Source organism: Neopelma chrysocephalum, unplaced genomic scaffold (genome assembly GCF_003984885.1).
Source record: "Neopelma chrysocephalum unplaced genomic scaffold, ASM398488v2 Primary Assembly neopelma1_73b, whole genome shotgun sequence".
Lineage (NCBI taxonomy): Eukaryota > Metazoa > Chordata > Aves > Passeriformes > Pipridae > Neopelma > Neopelma chrysocephalum.
In genome coordinates, this window is record NW_020897734.1 from 5,979,721 (window position 1) to 6,002,685 (window position 22,965).

Below are 22,965 nucleotides of genomic sequence, written 5' to 3' on the forward strand. Positions count from 1 at the left end.
ACATTTGCAGATAAGAGATATCAAATTAATATTTGTACGTATAATTATACATACAATTTAAGACAGCAGCGTATAATCTGTTTTTAATGCCAACACACACCCCAGAATTTCTTCAGCATCTATACCAAAGAACTATTTCCTACTGATTTACTTAGTTCTTTACTTAGAAGACTTAAGTGACAGAGCTTCTCCCTTTCAAACACCATATTTCCAGTTTATCAATAGTTAATATCATTTTCTATTTACTCTTCCTGATTTTAGTTTATGTATCTGGCTACTTGCATTAGTACAGACAGATCATGCCAGTAAGGCACACAAAAATCACACCATATACTAACGTAACTGCACCAGACAATTCTTTTATCTTAAAAGGCCGAGTCTCAGTCAGGAAATCTTGCACATGAAAACAGCAGAAAGATATTCATAGTTCACTACATTTCTTGGTATAGAAACCACTATTTCCTCATGCAAGCTCAGTTCAGGCTACAGCAGCAACAATATCACATCCACAGAATTTAATGACTTGAGATGATTACAACAACTTTTAATGCAAAACTCACAGTAAGCCTATTTTTCTTTACATCTTTCTCGAACTTATGTATTAATAAAACCTTCCAGATCACTCGAGCTGGACACGAGTAAATTGAAGTGAATTTACATGTGTGGATTGATCTTACCCTTATATTTAAGTATTACTTTGCCATGTTTTTAATTGTTACACTAAAGATTCACTTCCACCACAAAAAATAAAATCAGAAGTAACTTTCAGTTCTCCACATGTACAACGAAACAATGATCATCTGGATAACTTCTAAACTTAACAGCAATTTTAACTCCAGTGCCCACTGCCCAAGCAAACTGTGGTGTGCTGCAACATCTGCTCCTGCACGTGGGCTCCAAGCTCAGGGAGCAGCTCCACCTGCTCCAAGCAATTCTCATTTTCTAGGGGTAGCAAACAGAAACGATCTTCTCTTAACTCTTTTTTTCTTTTTTTTTTTTTTCTAAACTGAGATGATATGACTGTTTTCTAAAATTTAGCTTGACTTTAACACCTCCAAAAGCCATGGTAAAGTTTCTCTCAAGGACAAGTGCTTTTTAACAGCCTGCAAAGACATTTGCATACAAACCAGAAAGGGAATAACTTCCCACATGAGTACCTGAACCAAGGGAGTTTAAAGGGACAAAACCCAAAGCTGGTTAATATCTGAAGTACAAAAAGTTGTCTGCAACTTGAAACTAGGTCTTACAGTCACAAAATAGAATTCACTCCTACAACCTCTGTTCTTCAGTTCAGAGAATGAATAATGTTCCCATTAGACAATTTAACTGTCTGTTAACATATTCAATTTTGTAATTAAATCTAAAAAAGCACCTAGGAAATTGTGAAAAGATACCCGAGTCATACAAGCTGATGTGCAAAAACCAGAACTATACACTCATTTAGGCCCTTCAAGATCTTTCTCCATGATAGAGTGTATCTGACATTACTAATGAAATTAACAAAAACGTATTTCACAACATGTTTGCTTTAGTGTAATATTTTTCCCACTTCAAGGACAATTTACCATTCCTTAAAAAACAAAACAAAACAAAACAAAACAACAAAACAAACTTGAAATGACTGTTGTAATCCATCTGCTGTCTCAAAGATACTTGAAGCAAGCAATACTGATAGTTCTGTTACTATTGCTGGACATTTACATTTGGCCTATATGACACCATATGGAAAAATCTTGTTTGCTTCACAAACTCCTCAAACATGTATTATTTAAATGTTTAAACTAAAGCTTTATCTCAAACCTGAACATGTTCCCTGGGGTTGTACAAGGAGCATGTGAACCCCTTACATCAGGCTGCCAAAATACAGCTGGAAAATGGTTCATGTTGGCAGCACTGAGTCAGTGCTGTTCAACTGCAGGGTGGCAGCCACCTCCCAGACAGGAAGCTGCCTGCTTTTCCCAGTTCCTCTACTTTATTCCCTCCGGGAGACTGACTATTCAGAAAATGCTCTGAAAATAAGTTAGACAATTCCTCGTGCTAAATAAAGCCCAAGGGTCACCCCGGCTGGTAAATCATTAACAGCAGAGGGCACCAGTTCTATAATCGCAGTGCTGGAGATGCCTCAGCACTGCTCCCAAACAGGGAGGGGGGAACATGTCAGAGGAACAGGACACTCACCATCATCTGATCCTCAATGAATGAGGAAAAAGGCCACCTCCACACCATATCTCTGTGCAAGGGGGACAGAGAGACCCTAAGCAGCAATCTGGTCTGGTCTGACTGAAAATGGAGGTTGAGGGAAACTGAACCAGCTTCCTCATTTTTGTCCGACTGGCAGATCACTGTCACACTCCAAAAGCAAAGGGACTGCTCAAAAAACTGCATCCTTCCAGATTACTTTAAAGAAGCCTTTACCAAAAAGTAAATCAATGCAGAAGTTGGAAAAAAAAATAAAAATCACTGTAAACAAAATTAGCCTTAATTTCATCACATTTGTAGCAGAAGATACAAAGGAGTTGAGGAAAACAATTCAACTAACATTGTTTATTTGTATCTCAGGTGGCCATCAGTGTTTTGAAAAGTTTCTTTCAGAAAATAATTTATTGGTGTTCATTGATAAGCTTTAAAAATCAGAGCAAAATTAAAAGCTTCTTTCAAAAGCTGCAGTTCCATGTCAGTCTAAGCCAACAAAATTTCTGGTTGTGGGACACAAGGCAAGGATGGCACCACAACAGTGAGATCAGGTCAGACAACTGCAGAAACATTTTCAAGAAGCCTGTTAGAAGAAGCAGTTCTCACATTAGCCAGTGCAGAGGAAAATAAAGAACATTTTGGCATTTTCCAGAGCTACTGTTAGAGTCCAAACATTTTCCCTCAAGTCTCTGCCCCAAGCAGATCAGAGAAGTTACCAGTAAAGCAGTCCAGGATCAGCGGGGTTTGTATTGATAACAGTTGTGCTACAGAACTGGTGAGTCCTTCATACAGCACTGAGTACAGTCAGGATCTGGTTCCTATTCTGATATCTAGTGATCCTGCAGGACAGGTTTTTCCTTGAGCATCTTGAAAAAATGTCTTGTGACAGTGTAGCACACTTTTCATTACAAACAAATGCACTGTCTCTCTTCAGGACACTCTACAGCTTTTAAATACCTCACTTAAAATTATCAAGCAACAGTTTGTTAGTTAAAACTTTTACAAACCTGACTTTTGAAAGAGACAAGTCACAACTCCATTCATAAATTTCACAACAAACAGGCTGCAATACTGCTTTGATGACGTGCATACCAGCTTACTGGTCTCAATGTGCAGGTTTAATGATCTAAGAGATATTTAACTAATCAAGTTCTTTACAAAGCTTAAAAGACATGGCAAACCTTGCCCTTAGAAGAAAGATTTAAACCCCTTTTAGTTTGATGCTTCCATTTTCATTGAGAAATTCTACCTGTGGATTTTAACTTAGAAATGTGTGTGGCATTGCATAGGCATTAACCAACACAAGGTTTTACAGGACATATCTTCAAAATAAACCAAAACAAACAAGACTCTGCAGCCTCCCCCTCCCAAAAAAAATCAAAACAAAAAAAACCACCAACCACAACTCACAAAAATAAGTAGGTACAGCAGCCTAAAAGGGTCTAATTAAGAAACTTCCACTTTAAACATTCTAGCAAATCTCTATAAAATAAGTGTAGCAACAGAAATGGATACAGTTTCTACATCAGAACTACATGTACCTCCAGGGAGACCTCACGTGTTACAGGCTGTGTCTCAGCTGCACTAGAACAGGTAAGGATTTGCATAAAGACACAAGAAAAAGAAAATTATATTTGACAGTAGGAAGACAGCATATGGGACTGCACCAGCTGTCAGTGGAAATGGGGAAATAAGGACAGGAATTACACTTCTTCATGTACTTGAAACATCAGGCTAAGCACATACACTGTTGGCATATACATTTTGGGTCATTTGCAGACTAGCATTACATTTACTTTGAGCTTAAATAATTTCACTTTCAAATCTAATAATCTTAGTAATGGAGCCCTTAATGGTCTTTCTTGAAGAATATTGTATTTTAAAAAAACAACACAGGATTCAGATAGTTGAGTGCCAATTACATTTTATGCTTTACTTGATAAGAAAGCTTATTTCAAAAGCTGCACCTCCTAAGCTTCCTTTAGTAAAATGCTAGTAGATTAGGAGTGCATTGGAATAATTTCAAAAATCCTTTGTAGCTTTCTGTGCATATATTTGGTGCCTTTAAAAAGTGTCAGATACACTTTATCAGAGAAGGAGCCATCTGTCCAAGTGGCTGCTACTGCACTGGCACTGGGCAGGACTGCTTGGCAGTGTCAGCATATTCTGTTTCCTGCACCTACAGCAAGCAAATCACTGGGTTTGGAAGAAAATTACAAAGTGGTTTTCCTAGGAAAATGGACTGAGATCACTTGCTAGTCAGTTGAACAGTCATTGGATCAACTTTTGGGACTTAATTAAAAATGAAGTCAGAGCAGCTCCCAGTGCAGTCAGTGGAAGTGTTGGATGCTGACTGTGCTCCCTCCATGCCTGGTGCTCTTTAGCCAAGTGTGCTTGTCAGTGCCACATTCAGCCCTATTTATTTTTCAAAAATCCAATTGTTTAACTTCTGAGCTTTGAGTTTTTAAGGAACTTTTTTTGGCTTTTCTTTCTTTTTTTTTTTTTGGTATAATATTGAGAAGTACATTTGAAACATTCTGGAACAGTTAAACGGGGAAAACGATGTCAAAACAATTCTTAACATAGTAAATGCAGACTTTATCTCAATTTTATGCTTAGATACAAGCAGTGGGTTTGAGCTCTTTGCTTTCATCGTAGCAGCAGCACAAGGCCAGTTTGGCTGGATGGTAATACTTGATGTGCACCAAATTGCTGTTCCTGCCTCCCTTGTTCTGGGCTCTCCTGAGTGCAAGTGGCTGATCTTTTCATTCGGACACATTGTGCAGTGGCTGAGACTGAGAGACAGCTGTTCTAAAGCTCCTGTGTGGTCAATTAAGAGTAGTGAGAATAGGCCTCCTCCTTTTATACCTCACTTCCTCAAGAGACACTTTTTTTATTGTGACAAGATTCACCTTCACATTCTTACTGAAGTGCAATCTTAGCTTTTACCCTTTTAACTACAATTATACGCTTCGAATCTGGGATTAATCTTTTGTTGAAACCTAAGCTTTTTTTCTTTCAAGAGAAGCAATGACCAGTTGACTTGAGAGTGAGAGAGATGGTTTGAAATCGTTCTGAAAAAATGAAGCACAAACTGCTTTGAGAAATTTCTTCACTTTAATACTTGTGCACAATATTTTTTTATTCCTGCTTTACTTGCTTCCTCTCTGACAATGCAAGTATAGCCTAATACAGGGGACAGGCTCAGTTTCTGTACACTTTTCTTGCTGTTATACACGGAGATAGCTTTGGGAAGATTCTTAACTGCATGCTGATGGTTCTGTAGAACCCCTCTTGATCTTGTGGGTACAGTAAACACTGAAATAAGTGTCACAGTCCATTTGGATTCTCCTCTGCTACCATTTGAGAAGTTAAAACTGGCAGAACGTATCTGTTGGGAGAGACTTGATATACTTAAAGATAAAGCAGAACACCCATAGCAAGTTGCCACAGAACTTCATTGGATACTGGGCAGTTCCTTGAAAATGGAGTATTTTACTTCTGATAGTCTTGGAGAAAGTGAGAACGTGTATTTGCTTTGTTTGGGTTGTTTTGTAAGTTGTAAGAAAACCCCCACAAAATCCAACCAACCAAAACACAGCACACAAACAAACTGGCAGCAGAAGGGATGCAGGGAGCCAAAGGAGCTGGAATTACTTGTGAAGACTATTCATTTTGTCTGTACCCAGCAGACTTGGAACATGGTCATAGGGATCATGTCAACAACCTCTTAGAATAATATTGTCTGTCTTCCAAGACACAGACTTACTAGCAAAGAGCAAGTACTTGATCAGAGCAGTATTTAATCCCTACATTACAAAAAGTTGATGATAAAGTCACTTTTTTCTCCCTTAATAATAATAGATGTGATACTAAAACTTGGAAAAATGAGCAGTGCAGCTATCACAGCGGGAAACTTTGGCTTCTCCTTGAAGAACAGAAACTAAAGACTGAATAATTTCCACAGGCATGGACCATAATGTATCTCAACAGTCAAAGAATACTGGGTTAAATTGAATTTATAGCTGCTGTGTTACATACAATGGCTTTTTGTTCCTTTCCTATTCTTTCCTGTTTTTAACAGATTCCTGAAAACATTATTTGTCCTTCAGGGAAGTAGGAAATGAAGCAGCAAGTGAATAGAGAGGAACTATACTGTACATAATACTGAGGAAGTCCATGGTATCACTTTACTTCAGTACAGGTGAGATTCCCTGTTAAGAAGTAAGATGAATTCGGGACGATTACAGAGTCTTGTAATAGGTTATGGAGAATCTCTTATATTCTGCTAAAGGAGATAAGGAAAAAAAATGGTTTATCTTAAGTGTCATGTGTGCTTTGATTACACCAGAACACACACATGAATTTTATAAAGGTTTTCCCATAAATTCCCAAAACAATTGTTTTGAAATATCAAATGTTAACTGATGGGATTACTGCTTATCTTATAAGTCATTCAGGAATTAGTGTTCTGTGATTCAAACTATAAACTAACCTTAATGCATTTAGGAAGCCTGTCCTATCCACCCAACCTTTGTCTGAATTAAAATGTGAATGAATATTTGTAAGATATGAAAATTGCTTATCTGGTTTACAGGCAGAAATTTTACCAAAGCCTTCTCCTGTACTCTTTACCTTTCTAATTTGGGAATGTCTCCAGCCAGCTGAAAAATGAAAATAAAAATTCACTGCTGTGAATTCATTACTATATGTAATCTTTATTTCAGTGTATACAAAACCAGATAGCAATGCTACTGCATAGCTTACAAATAGGGACAGGCACAGACTGAGGGATCTCAGTTAATGTTCATGTGCCAGCTTTGGAACTTGGCCATCTAGCATGGGTTTACCCTTTGAGTTTCAGGTTTTGCACTCAAGCATTGTCTTCTTAATTTACCCTTTAAATGTTGCTGGCACAATAAATGAAATGTATATGGCATCTGTGTACATGCTTAGCCTGGTATGCAGTCTTCTTTTTTCTTCTTTATGGAAATATTTTACTGTTCTAATGCAACTGAAACACATAACCACTTCAGCAACTAATAACTGTCAAGTTCTCATCTACTCATGCAGTCACACAATTACAAATGCAAACATCCAGCACAGTTCCATTATGAAGCTGAAGTATTTCAGAAGTTACTTATATTTAATAGATATAAAAATAATTCACAGCAAGAGAAGGAACAAGAAGAACCAAAATGCAGACAGGAAAGCAGGATAATCTATACTGTATAAGAACTAACTACTTCAGTTATTCTGTTATTAGGAGTCTAGAATCTAATCAATCTCATGTTGGCTTCATGTTTGTTCCTCACAAAGCTACACTCATTAAAAAACACAAGCCCATAGGTATCTTAAAGGTCATTATAACAACCATCATTCGCTCTTACCATAGTAAGAAATAATAATGAACTGCAGAACTAACATTTTTTCCTGACCAAAGTACTTATTTTATCTTGTTCAACCATCCCTGAGACCAACATGAATTGATACAGAGCCACTGGTGAACGTGTAACCAACCAGTGGTGACAAAGAGGTGTCTGCAAGAACATTGAAGGTCTCTGGTTATTTCCTCTCTTCATGTCTAAACACATAGTTTGGTGCAGTTTTGTTGATGTGATTCCATCCAGGACAAAGTCATCAATGTTTGACTCACTAATCCCTGAGCCAAGAAAGAGGAGAGAACAGGCCTGTGCACCTCCAAGTCAACCTGCACCAAGCAGTGCTGCAGTTCCCTGGGCCTACAGACCTAAAACTACTGCTGCAGCTTTACTGCTTTACTGCCTGCAGAGCCACAGTCCCACAGCTCCAGGTGTTGGGATTCTACAGCACTATTCCCAACTGACTGAAACTGCTTTATTTAGAAATTTGTCCTAAACTACAAAGTAGTGCTCAAAGTTTCACATTCCTCAAGCAAGTCCTCCTATATTTATTCTCACATAAAAGGACAAACTAAATATTTTAATGGGGTCTTGTTATAAAAGGAAAACGCAATATCTCCACTATAAGTAGCAGAGCAGTAAGAGTATGTGTGTTAATATCTATCTATCTATATTTGTCCACACACATAAATCACTGAGGAATAGAAGGCAGGATTTTTTCCAATTACGTCTTTTTAATCAGCGTCTTTTATATTTTCAAAACAAGTTTAAGCACACGTAACTGTTATAAAGCAGAAATTGAAAATATTTTCAGTAACACCATGCGAAGAACACTGGCAGTCAGCAAAGGATCAAGAAGGGAACCTCAAAAAATGCTACCTGCCACATGCATGACCTGGAAATTCCTCTTCTCCCAACTCTCCCCAGGAGACAGTTTTCTGTTTACCCAGGAAGAGCCCATATCTATTAGAAACTGTTAAGAATATTTTTGTCTTATATAACAGAGAAGGTGTGGTGACATTACAGAATGCAGTACACCTTAAGGCCAAATATTACCACACCCAGGTGGACTGAGGACATTCAAGAGCTGTATCAAACCATAATATTCCTATGTGTGACTTGTTCCAGAATTGAACTTCCAAGGGATTTCTCAGTTTCTATAAATCAGATGAGTCCATGATTTATATCATGATGTATGTTACAATATTATTTAATTGCCACAGCAGATCCTTTCACATCATGTCCAACTAAACAGCTGTCATGAGAAGAAGGCTGAAAAGCAGACATAATTTCATAGTAGTGGTGGATGAACTTTAGACAAATCAATACAAAAGGAGGAGTTCTAATGTGCCACAATTCTGGTCTTATTAATTCTAGCAAGTAACCAAGGAAGAGCAAATAGTAGTGGTTTTGACTGGTTCATTTTCATGATCGTGTCTGTCCCACTGCCACACAAAACTTTTGTCAGTGGAGCACCAAGGTGGGTATGGAGAGTGCTAAAACCCACACTGCTCCCTCAAAAAAGCCAATTCTTTAACAGTCACCCCTTTCTCCCATAAAATTAATTAACAGTTAACGAGTATAATATATCTGCCTTTCAGATTGTGTTAGTACTACTTTTGTCGTGAAACATTTCACTTATCTACTTGTTAGGAAATTCCACTTGAAAGTGGGAATCCTTGAGGTGCTCACTCCACCAATACTGTAGCAAAAAAGCCACTTGATTCACAAGGTCTGAAGTAAAAGATCGGTTTGATACAAAAAGCAAGTTTAAGACAAGTCAGCTTTGTCTACCTGGAACTTTACACAAATACTAAAGAAAGTCTTTCAACTGTTAATCTCCCAAAATTATCTGCTCTACCAACATAGCCCTTTCTAATAAAAAATTATTTCCTCCAAAATGACGTTACTAAATTATTAAAAAAAACTCCAAAACCTGAATTGAAAGAATGATCATGTTGTAAGGAGCTCCGTAAAAACATTATTTTTAATAATTTTCTAACTTCTTGTGGTTTTAAGGTTGAACAAGTAAACTGATGAATAACCAACTGAAATTGCCAGTTGCTTCAGCAGAAACCACCACCACTTGTTCTACTTTAAATCTGGACAGGGATGAAAAGAATTAGAGGGAAGTTATTAGCCATTATTGATTACCTCAAAGAACTGCAACTGATGCAGAAAATATGAAGTCTTGTAACCCACATGAAGTTTTTAAACCTTGCTTTTCCTTCTACCACGTCACCAGCAATCCCAGTGTCACTAGCAAGCTTTACAGGCTATTTTGTGATAAAAAACCAAAAGTTCATCCTCCAAAACTTGGATATTCAGCACCACAGTGCTTAAATAGCTCAGAAACCATCACTTCCATTTGCTATGCACACTGGCAGTTCTCACAATTGCCTCTCAGTTGGCCTACATGGGCTCTGCTTTGTTTGCAAAGCTTCCTGTATTGTACAGAAGAGCTCTACAGTTTTGTCTTACATGTAGTAGTTCAGGAAGTTTAATTACCACAGGCAGATAGGCTTATCACTGCCTCTATCACCTTATTTAAACAGTGTCAATATCAATTCTCATTAAAATCTAAAGCATTCACCTAAATATCAGCACCAAGCATGCCCTACTCTACCATGTCAGAATACTTCTCAGCAAGAGGAGTTTCCCAAGACACTAATTTATTTTTCAGTAATGTTTACACCTTAACTAACTTCATTTGCTGAGATATCTTGACTTTGACCTAATGAGACCAAGAGTCTTCTCAAACACAAGCATTTCAGAGCACTTTTTCCTCAAACATACACTTGAAGCAAGAATCCTCTGCAGGCATGCACTGATTTCACTCAGAGACACCATGACCTCAAACATTATACATGTGACTTGTTTGCCAAAAATCTCTGCTCAACCTGACTCATAGGTCATGTATGCAGGGTGAAGGTATCTGAGTCATGTGTAAAAAGCACACAGCTTTCTTTGCAGGACCTGCAGCACCCAGTCTGAAGGGACTGATACACACAAATCACTCTTTAACTCCTGCACTCCTATGGGTGGAGCAATGCAGATAGGAAATCTCAGCTAAATTCTGTTTAACAGTTAGTTCATAAAAGCTTCTATTACACTCTTTGACACCAGGTTATGGCACATTAGTCAGAATCTTCATAGCTTTTGATTAATCTCAAAGCTCACAAAGTTTAAAAGACTTCAGTATTAAGCACAAACAAGTTTTGCTCTTAAAACAAAATATGAGTTGCTCCTTGTCAGGTGAATCACCAAATCCACTTGCTCTGCAATTAAATAAGCTCGCTTTTTCCCCTAACAATTTATTTTTCCTGTTACACAACATCTTTCTCCTAATCTACTTTTAAAGACAGGATCACACTATCTCAAAAGAGAGCTCCTTTCAGATATTTAATTTGTAGCTAAGTAGAGTAACCTATCACTGAACAGATACCACATAGACCTGAAGGAAACTTGGGGGTAATGGAGCTTTAGTATGGCACTCGGTACTACATGCACTTCTGCTGATAATAAACTGACACAATACATTATTAACTTTAATTAAAATACACCACCAAAAACCACTGGCCATGTAATTTCTAGTTAGACAGTGTTCTAATGCTCCTGAAGCACCACAAATTCTGTTATAACACCTCTGTTCAAGTGCTGACTCACAGAATCACAGATGTTTGAAAGGATCTCATTCTTTTCTCAGCGCAGGGCAAAGTCCTGCCTAAAAAGCAGGGTCAACACTGAATTCAAACCAGCCTGCTAAAGACTTTCAGGACTTGCAAACCTCCAAGAACAGTGATTCCAAAGTCTCTGGCCAACAAATACTTAACCATCCTTCAAATTATTTTTCCCCTTATACTTGGTTTCCTCTCCAGTGACCTCTCCTGCTCCTTTTTATCATCTCTGTCTCCCATGAACTTCTGAAAAACTCTGACTTCAACTCCTCAACCAAAAAAATAATCAACTTGCCAAGCCCTTGGTCTTGGTGAGCTGTGGCACCTACGTCACAGCAGAACTGATGCTTTCAAGCACTTCCCATTTCCCAGGTACCCAACAGAATTACACATTTCCCACATGATACTGAAACACTGAGGAAAGCAAACAACATCTAAGTTAAGCATTAACAAACACAGGAATCCCAGCAATCTCCCTGACAACCTTAATTTAGTCTGTTTCCCCTCACAGAACAAGCATACTTTTAAACAAGCAAAACAAGCATATTGCCAAACCCATGTAACTGCTCACTGTCACCTCATGCCAGCCTATTCCCAGGGCTGGCACGAGACCAGATGACTGTTTGCCAAAACAATTTACATATTTTCTGCCCATTTCATTGTAAACAAAGATAATGACCAAAAAACCCAGGCTCTCATTCCCACCTCCAGACCTTGAGCCAGTTAAAATGAGGAAAAAAACCACAAAAAACTCACAACATTAGACACAGATTAAACTTTAACTAAAGTACTCCAGTTTACACACTACTAGGATAAAAACTGGAACTAAATTCTCATGGTGCAGTTCTGTCACAAATTTTATGAAACCTGAATACCTGTACAAATTCAACAAATTGTATGAAACCTGAATGTCCCTTTAAATTACATAAAGCAGCAAATAACTGAATTAGTAGTTCTGATTTAGCTCATCTTTAATTACTTGCGTGTGTGTATAACCATCAATTATCTTACAGAGAAATACTTGAACTTATTATTTTCTTTTCTAGCACAGATCTTCCCCTGTACTCAGTGCTGGTGAGGCCACACCTCGAGTGCTGTGTCCAGTTCTGGGCCCCTCAGTTCAGGAAGGACACTGAGGGGCTGGAGCAGGACCAGAGAAGAGCAACGAGGCTGGGGAAGGGACTTGAGCACAACTCCTATGAGGAGAGGCTGAGGGAGCTGGGGCTGTTCAGCCTGGAGAAGAGGAGGCTCAGGGGAGACCTCCTCACTCTCTACAACTACCTGAAAGGAGGCTGTAGCCAGGTGGGGGTTGGTCTCTTCTCCCAGGCAATGATCAGTAAGTCAAGAGGGCTCAGGGTCTTCAGCTGTGCCAGGGGAGGTTTAGGTTGGATATTAGAAAGAATTTCTTTACAGAAAGGGTAATCAGGCATTGGACTGGGTTGCCCAGGGAAGTGGTGGATTCTCCATCCCTGGAGGTTTTTCAGAGACTGGATGTGGCATCAGTGCCATGGTCTAGTAACTGCAGCAGTAGTGGATCAAGGGTTGGACTTGATCTCGGAGGTCCCTTCCAACCCTGCTGTTTCTATGATCTTCTCTTGATAGCCCAGCCTTACTTCCTGTCATTCAGGAATAAATGTCATCAATCAGGATTTGGTCCTTAAAAACACCCAACCAAACAAACCACTACACTTCTGCAGGCCAAGCACCACTGCCCACCTCTTAGTTTCTTATGAAGATCAGGGGAACACAAAAAACTTCCACCTTTCTATTTTAGTTTCCCTTCCCTCAGGATAATGCCTTCAGTTTCCCAGCTCCGTGTCAACCAGAGCCATTTTTAGTCTATCATATAAAAATCATTTCCCTAGACTTCTTCCCAATGCTTTACCTAATTTCAGCTCCATGCCAGGAACCAAAAATATATGTGTATGTGCAGCTATATGTAGCTGCACACCCTCTCCTACCGAGCCCCTGTTCAGCACTCCCCTGGATGTGTGAAAAAAGTTCTGGGAAGGAGACACGCTCCTGTCAGCACACTTGGAGCTCCTTGAATTACACACAACACATGACAGAGTGCAGGTTGATTCATCTCTATAACTCTACTGATGAATTGTAAGTTATAAAGATGAACCAAGAAAATGTCCACACCCAACTCTGAGAACTTTGTATATGAACTCAGTGACAACTCAGCACTTGCACAGTGGGGCTTCTCTATCAAAAGTCCCAAATACACCTTCATCTTATTAGCTCAGTGAAGAGAACAGGGATGAGGTACCAGTAAGGCTGCTCTCCGAGTACTTAAAGTTATCACCAGCCTCAGCAGAACCAACTCCTCATCCAAAATTCAAGTCAGCAAAATTTAGTAAGATTATTCTCCTATATAATGTATGAAGCCTTTCCCTGATTACAGTCCTATTCTTCCCTTGCAAAGCCATGGCAGTAATTGGTAAATCTGGCTGTCCACTCACACCTGCTCCATTTCAAACCCCTCAGTCCCACCCTTCCCTCCTCAGCAGTGAATGACTCTGCTCATCAGTTTCATGCCCCATTTGTGCACATCTTGTCCAGTGACAAAAATCTGCTTCCCCATTCAACCCCCTCACTCATTTATAGCAGCAGAGGCCAGTCACTTATCTCAGGGCTAAACTAGCTTTCAGAATGATCTGATTTAAGCAACATATCACTGCTCTGATCCATGGGCTGCTGGACTGCAATCATCTACCCCCTCAAGAAACAAAGTCATACTACTGCGAATGAAGTCAAATATTAACATAATGTTCCTTTTTCCACTAAATGTAATAATAAAAGTCTGCTATAATGATTCTAGAATAACTGAATAGAGCATGCAATGGAAATACTTGCCCTGTTCAGTCCAATTTTGAGCTCATTTTACCTCAATTTTTCAAATCATATAATTTTTTCAGAACAGAGTGTTCTCTTCTGCTACAGCAAAATTCAAATTCATGTCCGCAGCTTCCAAGAGAAACCCTTTCCTGTGTGATTTTTAAATCAGTTCCCTGCAGGAACCTTCAAGAAGCCTTCTCAGCTACTGTAGCCAGGAAATAGTAAAGGCAGCACAAACATAAATAAACACGGTGTTTATATGAAATTGACTTACGTTTAGCCTATGCAAGGAAACAGGAGTTTGTTTCCAATAACACCGTGGAACAAAACAAGACACCATATTTGGGTATCTTTTGCCAAAATATTTATTGTCACTTTTAATACAAGCGCACTTCAAGTCCATTGGAGTTCCTCTGAAGCAATTATAACTTTCAGTAACTTTTCTACGCCTCATTCGTTACAAATTTAACAACTTTCCCACACAGTTTCTAACTTCGTTTTCAGTGGCAAAAAATATCCCACACCGCAGTTGCCAGGCTGATCAGCCCAAAGCCCTACACTCGATGGAAGGAACAGAAGATGGGAGCACTTGGATACTTAAGTTTTACCAACAGCTGTGAAAACGCTTGCAACAGATTAAGTAAAGTTTGTAACTAGTACTCTATTCAGGACAAAGGGGAAGCAACGTTTTAAGTGCTGCTACACTGTTGCAATTAGAAACGTAATAGAGAACTGAGCTAAAATGGGCTAGTTCAGTGTTAGAAGAAGTAACAGAAGCAAAAATCGAAGGTAACACTTTCACATTAACTATTTTTACTGCTTGGGAATGTATAAAGTGTGATACAATCCAGTGCTGTTGGCTTTGAAATCTATGTGTGCTTCAAGTCATTGTGTCTGTAGGTAAAAATATCTTCTTAAAAATCAAAAAGCACAGGCATAACCCACAAACTCTACAGGCCTAAAGAGGGTTTGTGTTCCAACCTGCGTGAGATCTTCCCAAAAATAGGCTGGGAAACACACAAATCCTTACATTACGCTCGCATTAGCCGAGAAGTTCCATCGGGAAGCACGTGGTTGGCATCCCGATCAGAAGCGTTCTGGATTGTTCACACAGAGCCAACCCCACCCTGTGATCTTTCGCTGGGGCAGAGCAGAGGTTACGCCGGGCAGAGCAGGGGCTGTCCCCCGTCACCACCATCGCCGGGAACACGGGAATTCCCGGCTCCAGCCGCCGCCCCTCCCGGGGGCTGTCACCTGCCTGCACAAAGAGCCCCCGCACGCCCGCGGAGCCTCAGCGGGGTTTCAATCACAGAGGGCACCCCCAGCCCTCCGCGCGCCCCGCATTCCCCACGGGGAAGCACCGCGGCGGCACCCGAGCGATGCCCGAGCCTCCTCCGCCTCCTCCTCCTCCCCGCGCCCGGGCCGTTCCCTGCCGGTCTCCCGGCCGCGCTCACCAGCTTGGGCTTGTTCCGGCTCTCCTCTTCCGCGGCGCGCCCGCCCCGCTTCGGGTTCATCCTGCCGGAGCCCAGCGGCTCCTCGCCGCCACCGCCGCCGCCCGCGCCCGGAGCCGCCTGCCCGTCCATGGTGCCGCCGCTCCGCTCCGCCGCTGCCCCCGGGGCCGCGCTCTCACGGCCCCATGTCCCCCCCGCTCCGCTCCGCTCCCCCGCCCGGGGCGGCTCCCGGCGCCTCCCCCGGACCCGCCGCCCGGGCGCTGTGACGCGCACGCGCGAGGGGCCGCCCGGCGCCACCGCGCGTGAGCGGGCGCGTGCGCGGTGCGGAGCGACGCGGAGGGCGGGGGGTGAGGAGGGAGGGAGGGGGGCAGGAAATGGCAGAGCCTCCGCGGGGCGGGCGGGCGGGGGGGGGGGTCCCACCTAAATACCACTCCCCGGGAAGGTGGAGCGAGCGGGAGAGTTGGGCAGGGCCTGGGGCGGCGTGTGGGTGGGTTTGTCATGGAATAATAGAATGGGCTGGAGTAGGATAATTGGAATCTTGAAGATCGTCTCGTTTCCCTCCGCTGCCGCGGGCAGGGACACGTTCCGCTAGGCGAGGTTGTTCCAACCTGGTCTTGGACACTTCAGGGACGGGGCAGCCACAGCTTCTCTGGGCAACCTGTGCCAGGGCCTCACCACTCTCACAGGGAAGAATTTTTTGCTAATATCCAAACTACTCTGTCAGTTTGAAGCCATTCCGCTTGTCCTGTCACTCCAGGCCCTTGTAAATAGTCTCTCTCCACCTTTCTTGTCAGCTCCTTCAGGTACTGGAAGGCCACAATTCAGTCAGCCTTCGGAAGCCTTCTCTTCTCCAGGCTGAACAATCCCAACTCTCCCAGCCTTTCCTCCATCCCTTGATCAGCTTGGTGCCTCCTCTGGACTCACTCCAGCAGCTCCGTGTCCTTCCTGTGCTGGGACCCTGGGGCTGGAGGCAGCTCTGCAGGTGGGGTCTCACCTGGGCAGAATTCCCCCCCCCTCCCCTGCTGCCCAGGCTGTAGGATCAGCCCAGACAAGGGGGGTTCAGGGCTGGGGCATGTCCAGCCTCTCACCAGCACCCCCAAGTCCTTCTGGGCAGGGCTGCTTCCAACCTGTTCCTTCCCAGGGCTCCTCCCAGCCTCACCTAGACCTGGTTCTCAGGACCCCATCCAGCCTAGCCTTGGTTGGATAACATGGTATTTTAACTAAATTTCGACTGTTGTTACCACAAAATAAAAGAGTTATTTTTTCCTCTCGAAATTGAGAACTCCAGTCCCTAACATCTGAGTCATCTACATGTGCTCATGGTTCACAACAATGAAAAATTGCTTAAACTGTTTCTGTGGATTCCAGAATCCCTTTGGCTGAGTCTCGCTGGGTAAACTGAAGGTCTATCAGAATGGCCTGTGTCAGTGCAGGAGGTGGAAACATGGCTGGTTATTAAAGGCATCATCTTGACAGATGTCCTCATATTAATAAAGCAAAATACACAAATTTTGTTGGTATAACTGAATCTGTGCTTGGTAAATTATACTGAGAAAACAGTCATGAAAACGGTCATGGTTTGTTGTTTTGGTGGGACAAGGGCAATCCACAACTTGAGAGTTCACATTTAGATACAAATGTATTAGTTGATTGCCCTCTAGAAGAGGGTCCCGTCTCAGCACTGCTTCCACAGTGGGTTTGTTCTGTTAAAAAGGCAAGTGAGACCAGCACAGTGAATTTTCAAATCTCTGTGTAATACACACAAAGTTAAATAAGGGCTGGGATTCAGGTAGCTTTCTGCATTTCTTGGGACTGTCTGAGGCTTACCTGAGTACTGGATGAAATATTTCTCTTTTAAATCCAGCAATGAAAACCAGCTGATAAAATCTGACAATACCAGCTTTCAAATAAAATGACAGCTCTTAAATTTGCAGAGGTCTTAAGATCAAAGTAGAGTCTTCACAGCAGAAGTTAGTAGGTTATAAAATAGGCCAACTCTGCCCTAACTGTTCTGTTCTAAACTTTCCTTTGGGATGCACCTCTTGTTTTTAGTACAAGTTTTCATTTGTTTCATTTTGTTGACTTTAACCGTAAATATTTGAGCATAGTTTATGATACCATCATAACCATATATAACTTGGAATTATGAAATTAATCACAAAATTGATCACTTGTTTGCAGTGTCAGTCAATGTAATGTTATTTTCAACTACATCCATTTGTAATTTACAGGGCATTATTCTACAGCAACAGTTTAACAATGGCTTGCCAGTTTCAATTAAAAAGAAATGCTCAAATCTGGTTTTTTCCCTTCTCTTCAGTTACCCTTAGTGAACATCTTGGGTTTTTTTCTGTGCTGCCTCTATTTGTCTGTATTAAGCAACACCTATAACTGGAACACAAACCTCAGTCGTTCCAGAGTCATAGAAAATAGAGAATAATTTCCAACTGCCTGACATCTCTGTGCACAAATTTAAGAGTTTTTAATCCAAACCCTGTAGCACAGGTTATTCAGTATAACTCTTAAATGCTCAAGAACTTTTTATCCTCAAATTTTCTAAATTTGCCACAATACAACTCATACTGCTGGACACTGGACTGACATCTAAGACTGACCTCCAAGATTCAAGAGCAGCAGGCACAACATAACAAAAATACTTTGTGGCATGAGTGAAAACAAGTGCATGTGGCAGAAATCGAGAAAATTGAGGCCTTGAGTTAATTTAGTTTTTTATGGAGTAAAACTCAGATCACGTTCATGATCTTAAACAGAAAAGCACTTAAACATAGAAGTCAGGTGGAGGGACTATGCATATCTTTAGTGCTGGTATACAGTAAAAACTCTACCTTTGTCTAAGTGATGGAGAAAAGATGTGAAACCATGAGGCTGTGGCTGCACCATGTGATGAAAGAGCCACCCCACAGCTGCTCTTAGTTCCTCTTCCTGCTGTTTGCCTGCTCTCCTGGGACAGATGGCTGCTTGGTTAAGCATAGTTATGCCATTTTTTTTAACTGTAATTTACAAATACTTTGCAAGTCTCCACACAAGTCTCCACACAGAGTTTTCACCTGTGGCTTAAAATTGTTGTTTGAGTTGTACAGAGCGTTGCTACAGGATTTGCTGGAGACCAGCTTTTGAAAAGCTTGCTATAAATCAATGTCATTAGATCTGCTTCACAGCCTCCTCAGCAGAACTTAAAGCCTCCTGTGTTCTTTTTGAAAATGTTTTTTGTCATACTCCTGCATTTCAGTATTTTGTTTCCCCCACCCCTACCCAGTTTTCAGGACCAAGAAACAAATATTTTGTGTATGAATCATATGAGCATACAAACTCTGCAGGCAATTTTAAGCAAAAGGAGTGAGGGGAAATAATGTAGCTATCACACTTAGGAAAATTTAAATGGAAAAGCCTCTCAACACCAAAAGAAAACAAATAAACAAAAAGAAAAAACCAGAAAACCACAACTCTGCTTAAGGCAACCAGACAAATCTCAGATCAGTCTGGCAGACACTTTGCTGTGTAGTATTTTGGCTCAACTCCGAGAGAAACATAGTGTGGCCTGAGGGTGGAAACGAGTAGTTGTACAAACTGTTCTTAACTTGGTTTCATCTCTGAAGCAAATGGATTTTAAAACTATGCCTTTTACAAATATCATTTCACAACATGGAAAACATGTAACTCCAAAAGGCCACTGCTGTGGAGATGCTGACATTTCTCCTTGTGGTTTCGTGTCTAATCTCAGTCCTCTTTAGTCACACAGCCACAGCAGCTCACAGAGGTCACACAATTATCTTAAAGAAAAATGATCAGAGGCTGATCAACATATGATATTTTGAGCCTCTCCAAAACATGTGTTATTTTATATCTGACTTGGAACAAAATAGGCCTTTGAAGATGATTGACTGACCCAGCAATATAAGACCTCACAGCTCTAACGTTCTTCCTCTAAACAGATCAAAAGTACAATCATGTAAGCTTGCAGAAGACATGCACTCCAAGTATATCTGAAAAGGAAAAGGATTCTGGGTTTATGAGAATTTACAAATTCAGTGATAGAATTTCCATTTACCAGAGAAGGCATAGACTTCTGCTTGATAACTGCTGTTCAACCAGCTGTAGTTGACAGGTCACCAAACAGCTGTTCAGATTTCAGTCCTGGAGAAATGTTCAAATCTCCATGTTGGTAGAATTAAAGAAGAAAGTTAACATTGCCCATGACTTTGTCCTAACTGCACTGGAGGGAAAAAAAAGGGAAAAGTAATTGCTCTGTATACTACCACAAGAGAAAACACATGGTATTGAACTTAACCACAAGCAGGAAACATGTTGCTAAGTCAACCAGTAGTACATTCCTTAGCTTTTCATCCAAAAATTCTATGTCATTAGCACAACCACTCTACCACAGAAAACATACCACAATCCTTCCACTACTCCTGTTGAGCTGTAAACTTTCCTCAAGCTCTTTTCCCTCTTCCCGATCGGTGTCATCACTGCTGTCAGTTTTTACTCTCCTGCCTCCTCCTCCTTTCTGCAATTTTAGTCAGATCCTATTTACATTTAGGAATTTAAAAAAAAATTCCCAAATTTATCTTTAGAAAGAAGTTAGTTTAAGATGGCTTAGAGTGCATGAGAATGTGGTAAATAACAAAATCACAGGACCTATATCTTATTGTAACACATAGAAAATAGAATTAGAAGTATTAACTACTAAGCAATTAAAATAATGAAGAGCATTATATATATGAATAGATAGTCCCTTTTGACAAAATAACCTCACTTTCTAAAAAATACTGACTACTTAATAAATATTATTTATTTGCAAATCTAAATCAAAAAAAATCCATTAAGATAATTCTAAGAAATACTTGTTTGCTAAAGCTTTATTTAATCTAAAACAATCATTTCCTAGCCTGCTAGGGGAAATAATTGAACATCCTATAGTGTTTCTGTAAATTAAGTCTCAAGAAGTTACCACCATATTTATATAAAATGTATTAGTGATTTGAAGGTACATTAAAACATCCTGTATTAACCATTAAAACAAAGAGATGTTTCACATTTCAGTCATGAACAGTATCACAAATGTTAATTAAAACCACAGCTGATTCTGAACATGGATAAGGATTACAGCTGCAGCAAGGCTAATTTTCCAGCTACAGCTCCAGTTTGTTTTTAAATAGCTGTGAGATGACTGCACAACCATTCATTTATTGGGCTATAAACTTTTCAGTTCCAAGTTAACTTACACATTTTGTCTGTACTCGTTAATAGGAAGAGGAAGTTTCCAGCTTCCCACCTATTGTTTAGAAAACTTTTCATGCTGCAGATGTTACCAAGGTTGTTATCCCTGTGCTCACAGCAGACCTGCAGTTCAGCTTTATTTACTAAGTCTAGCTCTAATTTAAAATGTAAAGTACTGGAGCTGGATGAGTTATACCACTATTAAATGATGCACTAAAAGTATGAAATTTACTTGTGTCAAGGCACTCCCTTCATTAAAGTGACTTATATAATCCAGAAATAAACTGAATAATTGTTTTAAATCTGAAGAAATCTTTAGTGATTTCAATTTACTCCAGGCTAGGCTCCCCTAGTACTTAGGAAGCAAAACATCAATATGCTTTTTATGTTTATATTTTACTAATTATTACTTCCTTGTTACAAACACTTCCCCTTCTTGAAGCAATTAACTAATTTAGTGGAACTCTGTTGTCAGTGTTTTTTCTATTTCTGTAATTCTAGATCACAACTGTTTATATTTTCCAAAAGATTTTCTGCTTTCAGGTTTTAACATGAAAGCAGAACATAATTCTTGCGACATTCGTGTTTTCTAGAAACAAGGCATGCTTGAAAAATTTGCACAGAATTACTTCAGAGGACAATGTAAAAAAATAAGTAGAAATTATTTTTCTTGATTTTGGGCTTTTCCTATAGGAAAAATTAACCAAAACAAACAGCTGATATAGAAAGTAATGGTAATTAGTTAATAATTGCTACTCTTCAACTGCTCTATGTGAATAAAAGACAGTTACATCTCATAATACTGAGTTTACTTCCCAGCTTGAAAGAACTGAAGATAATCTATACTGAGAGAGAAAAAAAGGTTAATATTGCCACTAAATACCATGTCTCTGTTTTCAAACATACAATTATTATTACTCATATGTGCTAACCTACCTTACAGTTTTTAACAACATAGTACATCTTTCTTTATTTAAAGTCAGTCCCAATAGTTATTGTGGATTTAAATAGAGTATTCAACGTGCCAGCAAAAGCTACTAATTTTTTACACTTTTTCTGTCATCTCTAGTGTTTTAGACACCAAGCACCTCTGTATTATCTGTACTTGATGTAATTCAGAGAGCATGTTATGTCACTGCCTGCAGTACTGCAGAAGGCAACGGAAAAGATATTTCTTCAGAATGTGCAGTTTTTTCCCATCTAAGGTTACTGGTGTTTTGTTGTGTGTCCTGCACATCTCCCTACAGACCCGTGGCTGAGTTGCATAGCTTATCAGGCTGTGGTTTCTTCCCCAAATTGTTTAGGAAATGTCTTTTGGTGTTCCTGTCTCACAGTACAATTCGCTTTTCAAACATAATTAAGTAGTTCAATGTAAGGTCCTTGTATTTACTGCATGGGTTCCCTCGACCACATTCAGCACTAGAGACTTTTCTATTTGTCTTGCTTTTCTACATCTTCACAGCTTTTCACAAAACTAAATACCACAAGCATTCTCTGAACAAACCACTCACACCAGCCTGTAAATGCCCAGGGCTGGTCAGAGCAGGACACAACAGAACTGGGTGTTTGATGGCCACATCGCTCTACATGGAAACTTTTCTACTTTGTTTATTTTGACTACAGTTAAATCTGTATCATGGGCAAATAGTGCTTATAATTTCTGTGCCTGATACAAAGCCCAGCAAATAAGAATTCTACCATGCAGGGAATGAATACTCAGTGGAGTAGTTTTAAATGTATCTCACCACAGCCCATACTTCAACAAGCAGATTTCTGGGTGGAAATAAAGTTCTTTTTGATGGAAATAATACACATAGTTTAAGGCATTAGTAATGCTAATGAAGAGCTTCCAGACAGATGGACATAAAAAGGCCTGATTAAAGCTAAAGACCATGTTAAGAAATCCTTATTCAAATTGTTCGTAGAGTTTTCACCCGTAGTAATTGCCTGTCCAGCATATTAATAATAGTTTCCCTTTCTAGAAAGAGATGGACTGTTTTTTAACTCTTCTTGTGTTTGTGTGCAGCACATATCATTTATTGGTGGTGTATGGAGGGACTTCCATCACCAGGTCTGCATCAAGGTTTTTTCCATAGTTAAGCTCACTCCACTAAAGCCCATTTTTGGGGAGAATGGTGGGACACATTTTACAATTGTGTCCTTTTACATGAACTAACAGTA

The 22,965-nt window shown here is 40.1% G+C and overlaps 1 protein-coding gene across 4 annotated transcripts in view; it reads right to left on the reverse strand.

The window, feature by feature from the left end:
- The window catches only part of DIAPH2 (diaphanous related formin 2), a 198,841-nt gene extending 183,166 nt beyond the window's left edge, over positions 1-15,675 (reverse strand). For all 4 annotated transcript variants that reach the window (XM_027687357.1, XM_027687356.1, XM_027687355.1 and 1 more), the window contains exon 1: positions 15,547-15,675. In XM_027687357.1, coding sequence (XP_027543158.1) covers positions 15,547-15,675 — 129 coding nt within the window. The remainder of the gene's footprint in view (positions 1-15,546) is intronic.
- Between the last annotated feature and the right edge of the window lie 7,290 nt (positions 15,676-22,965).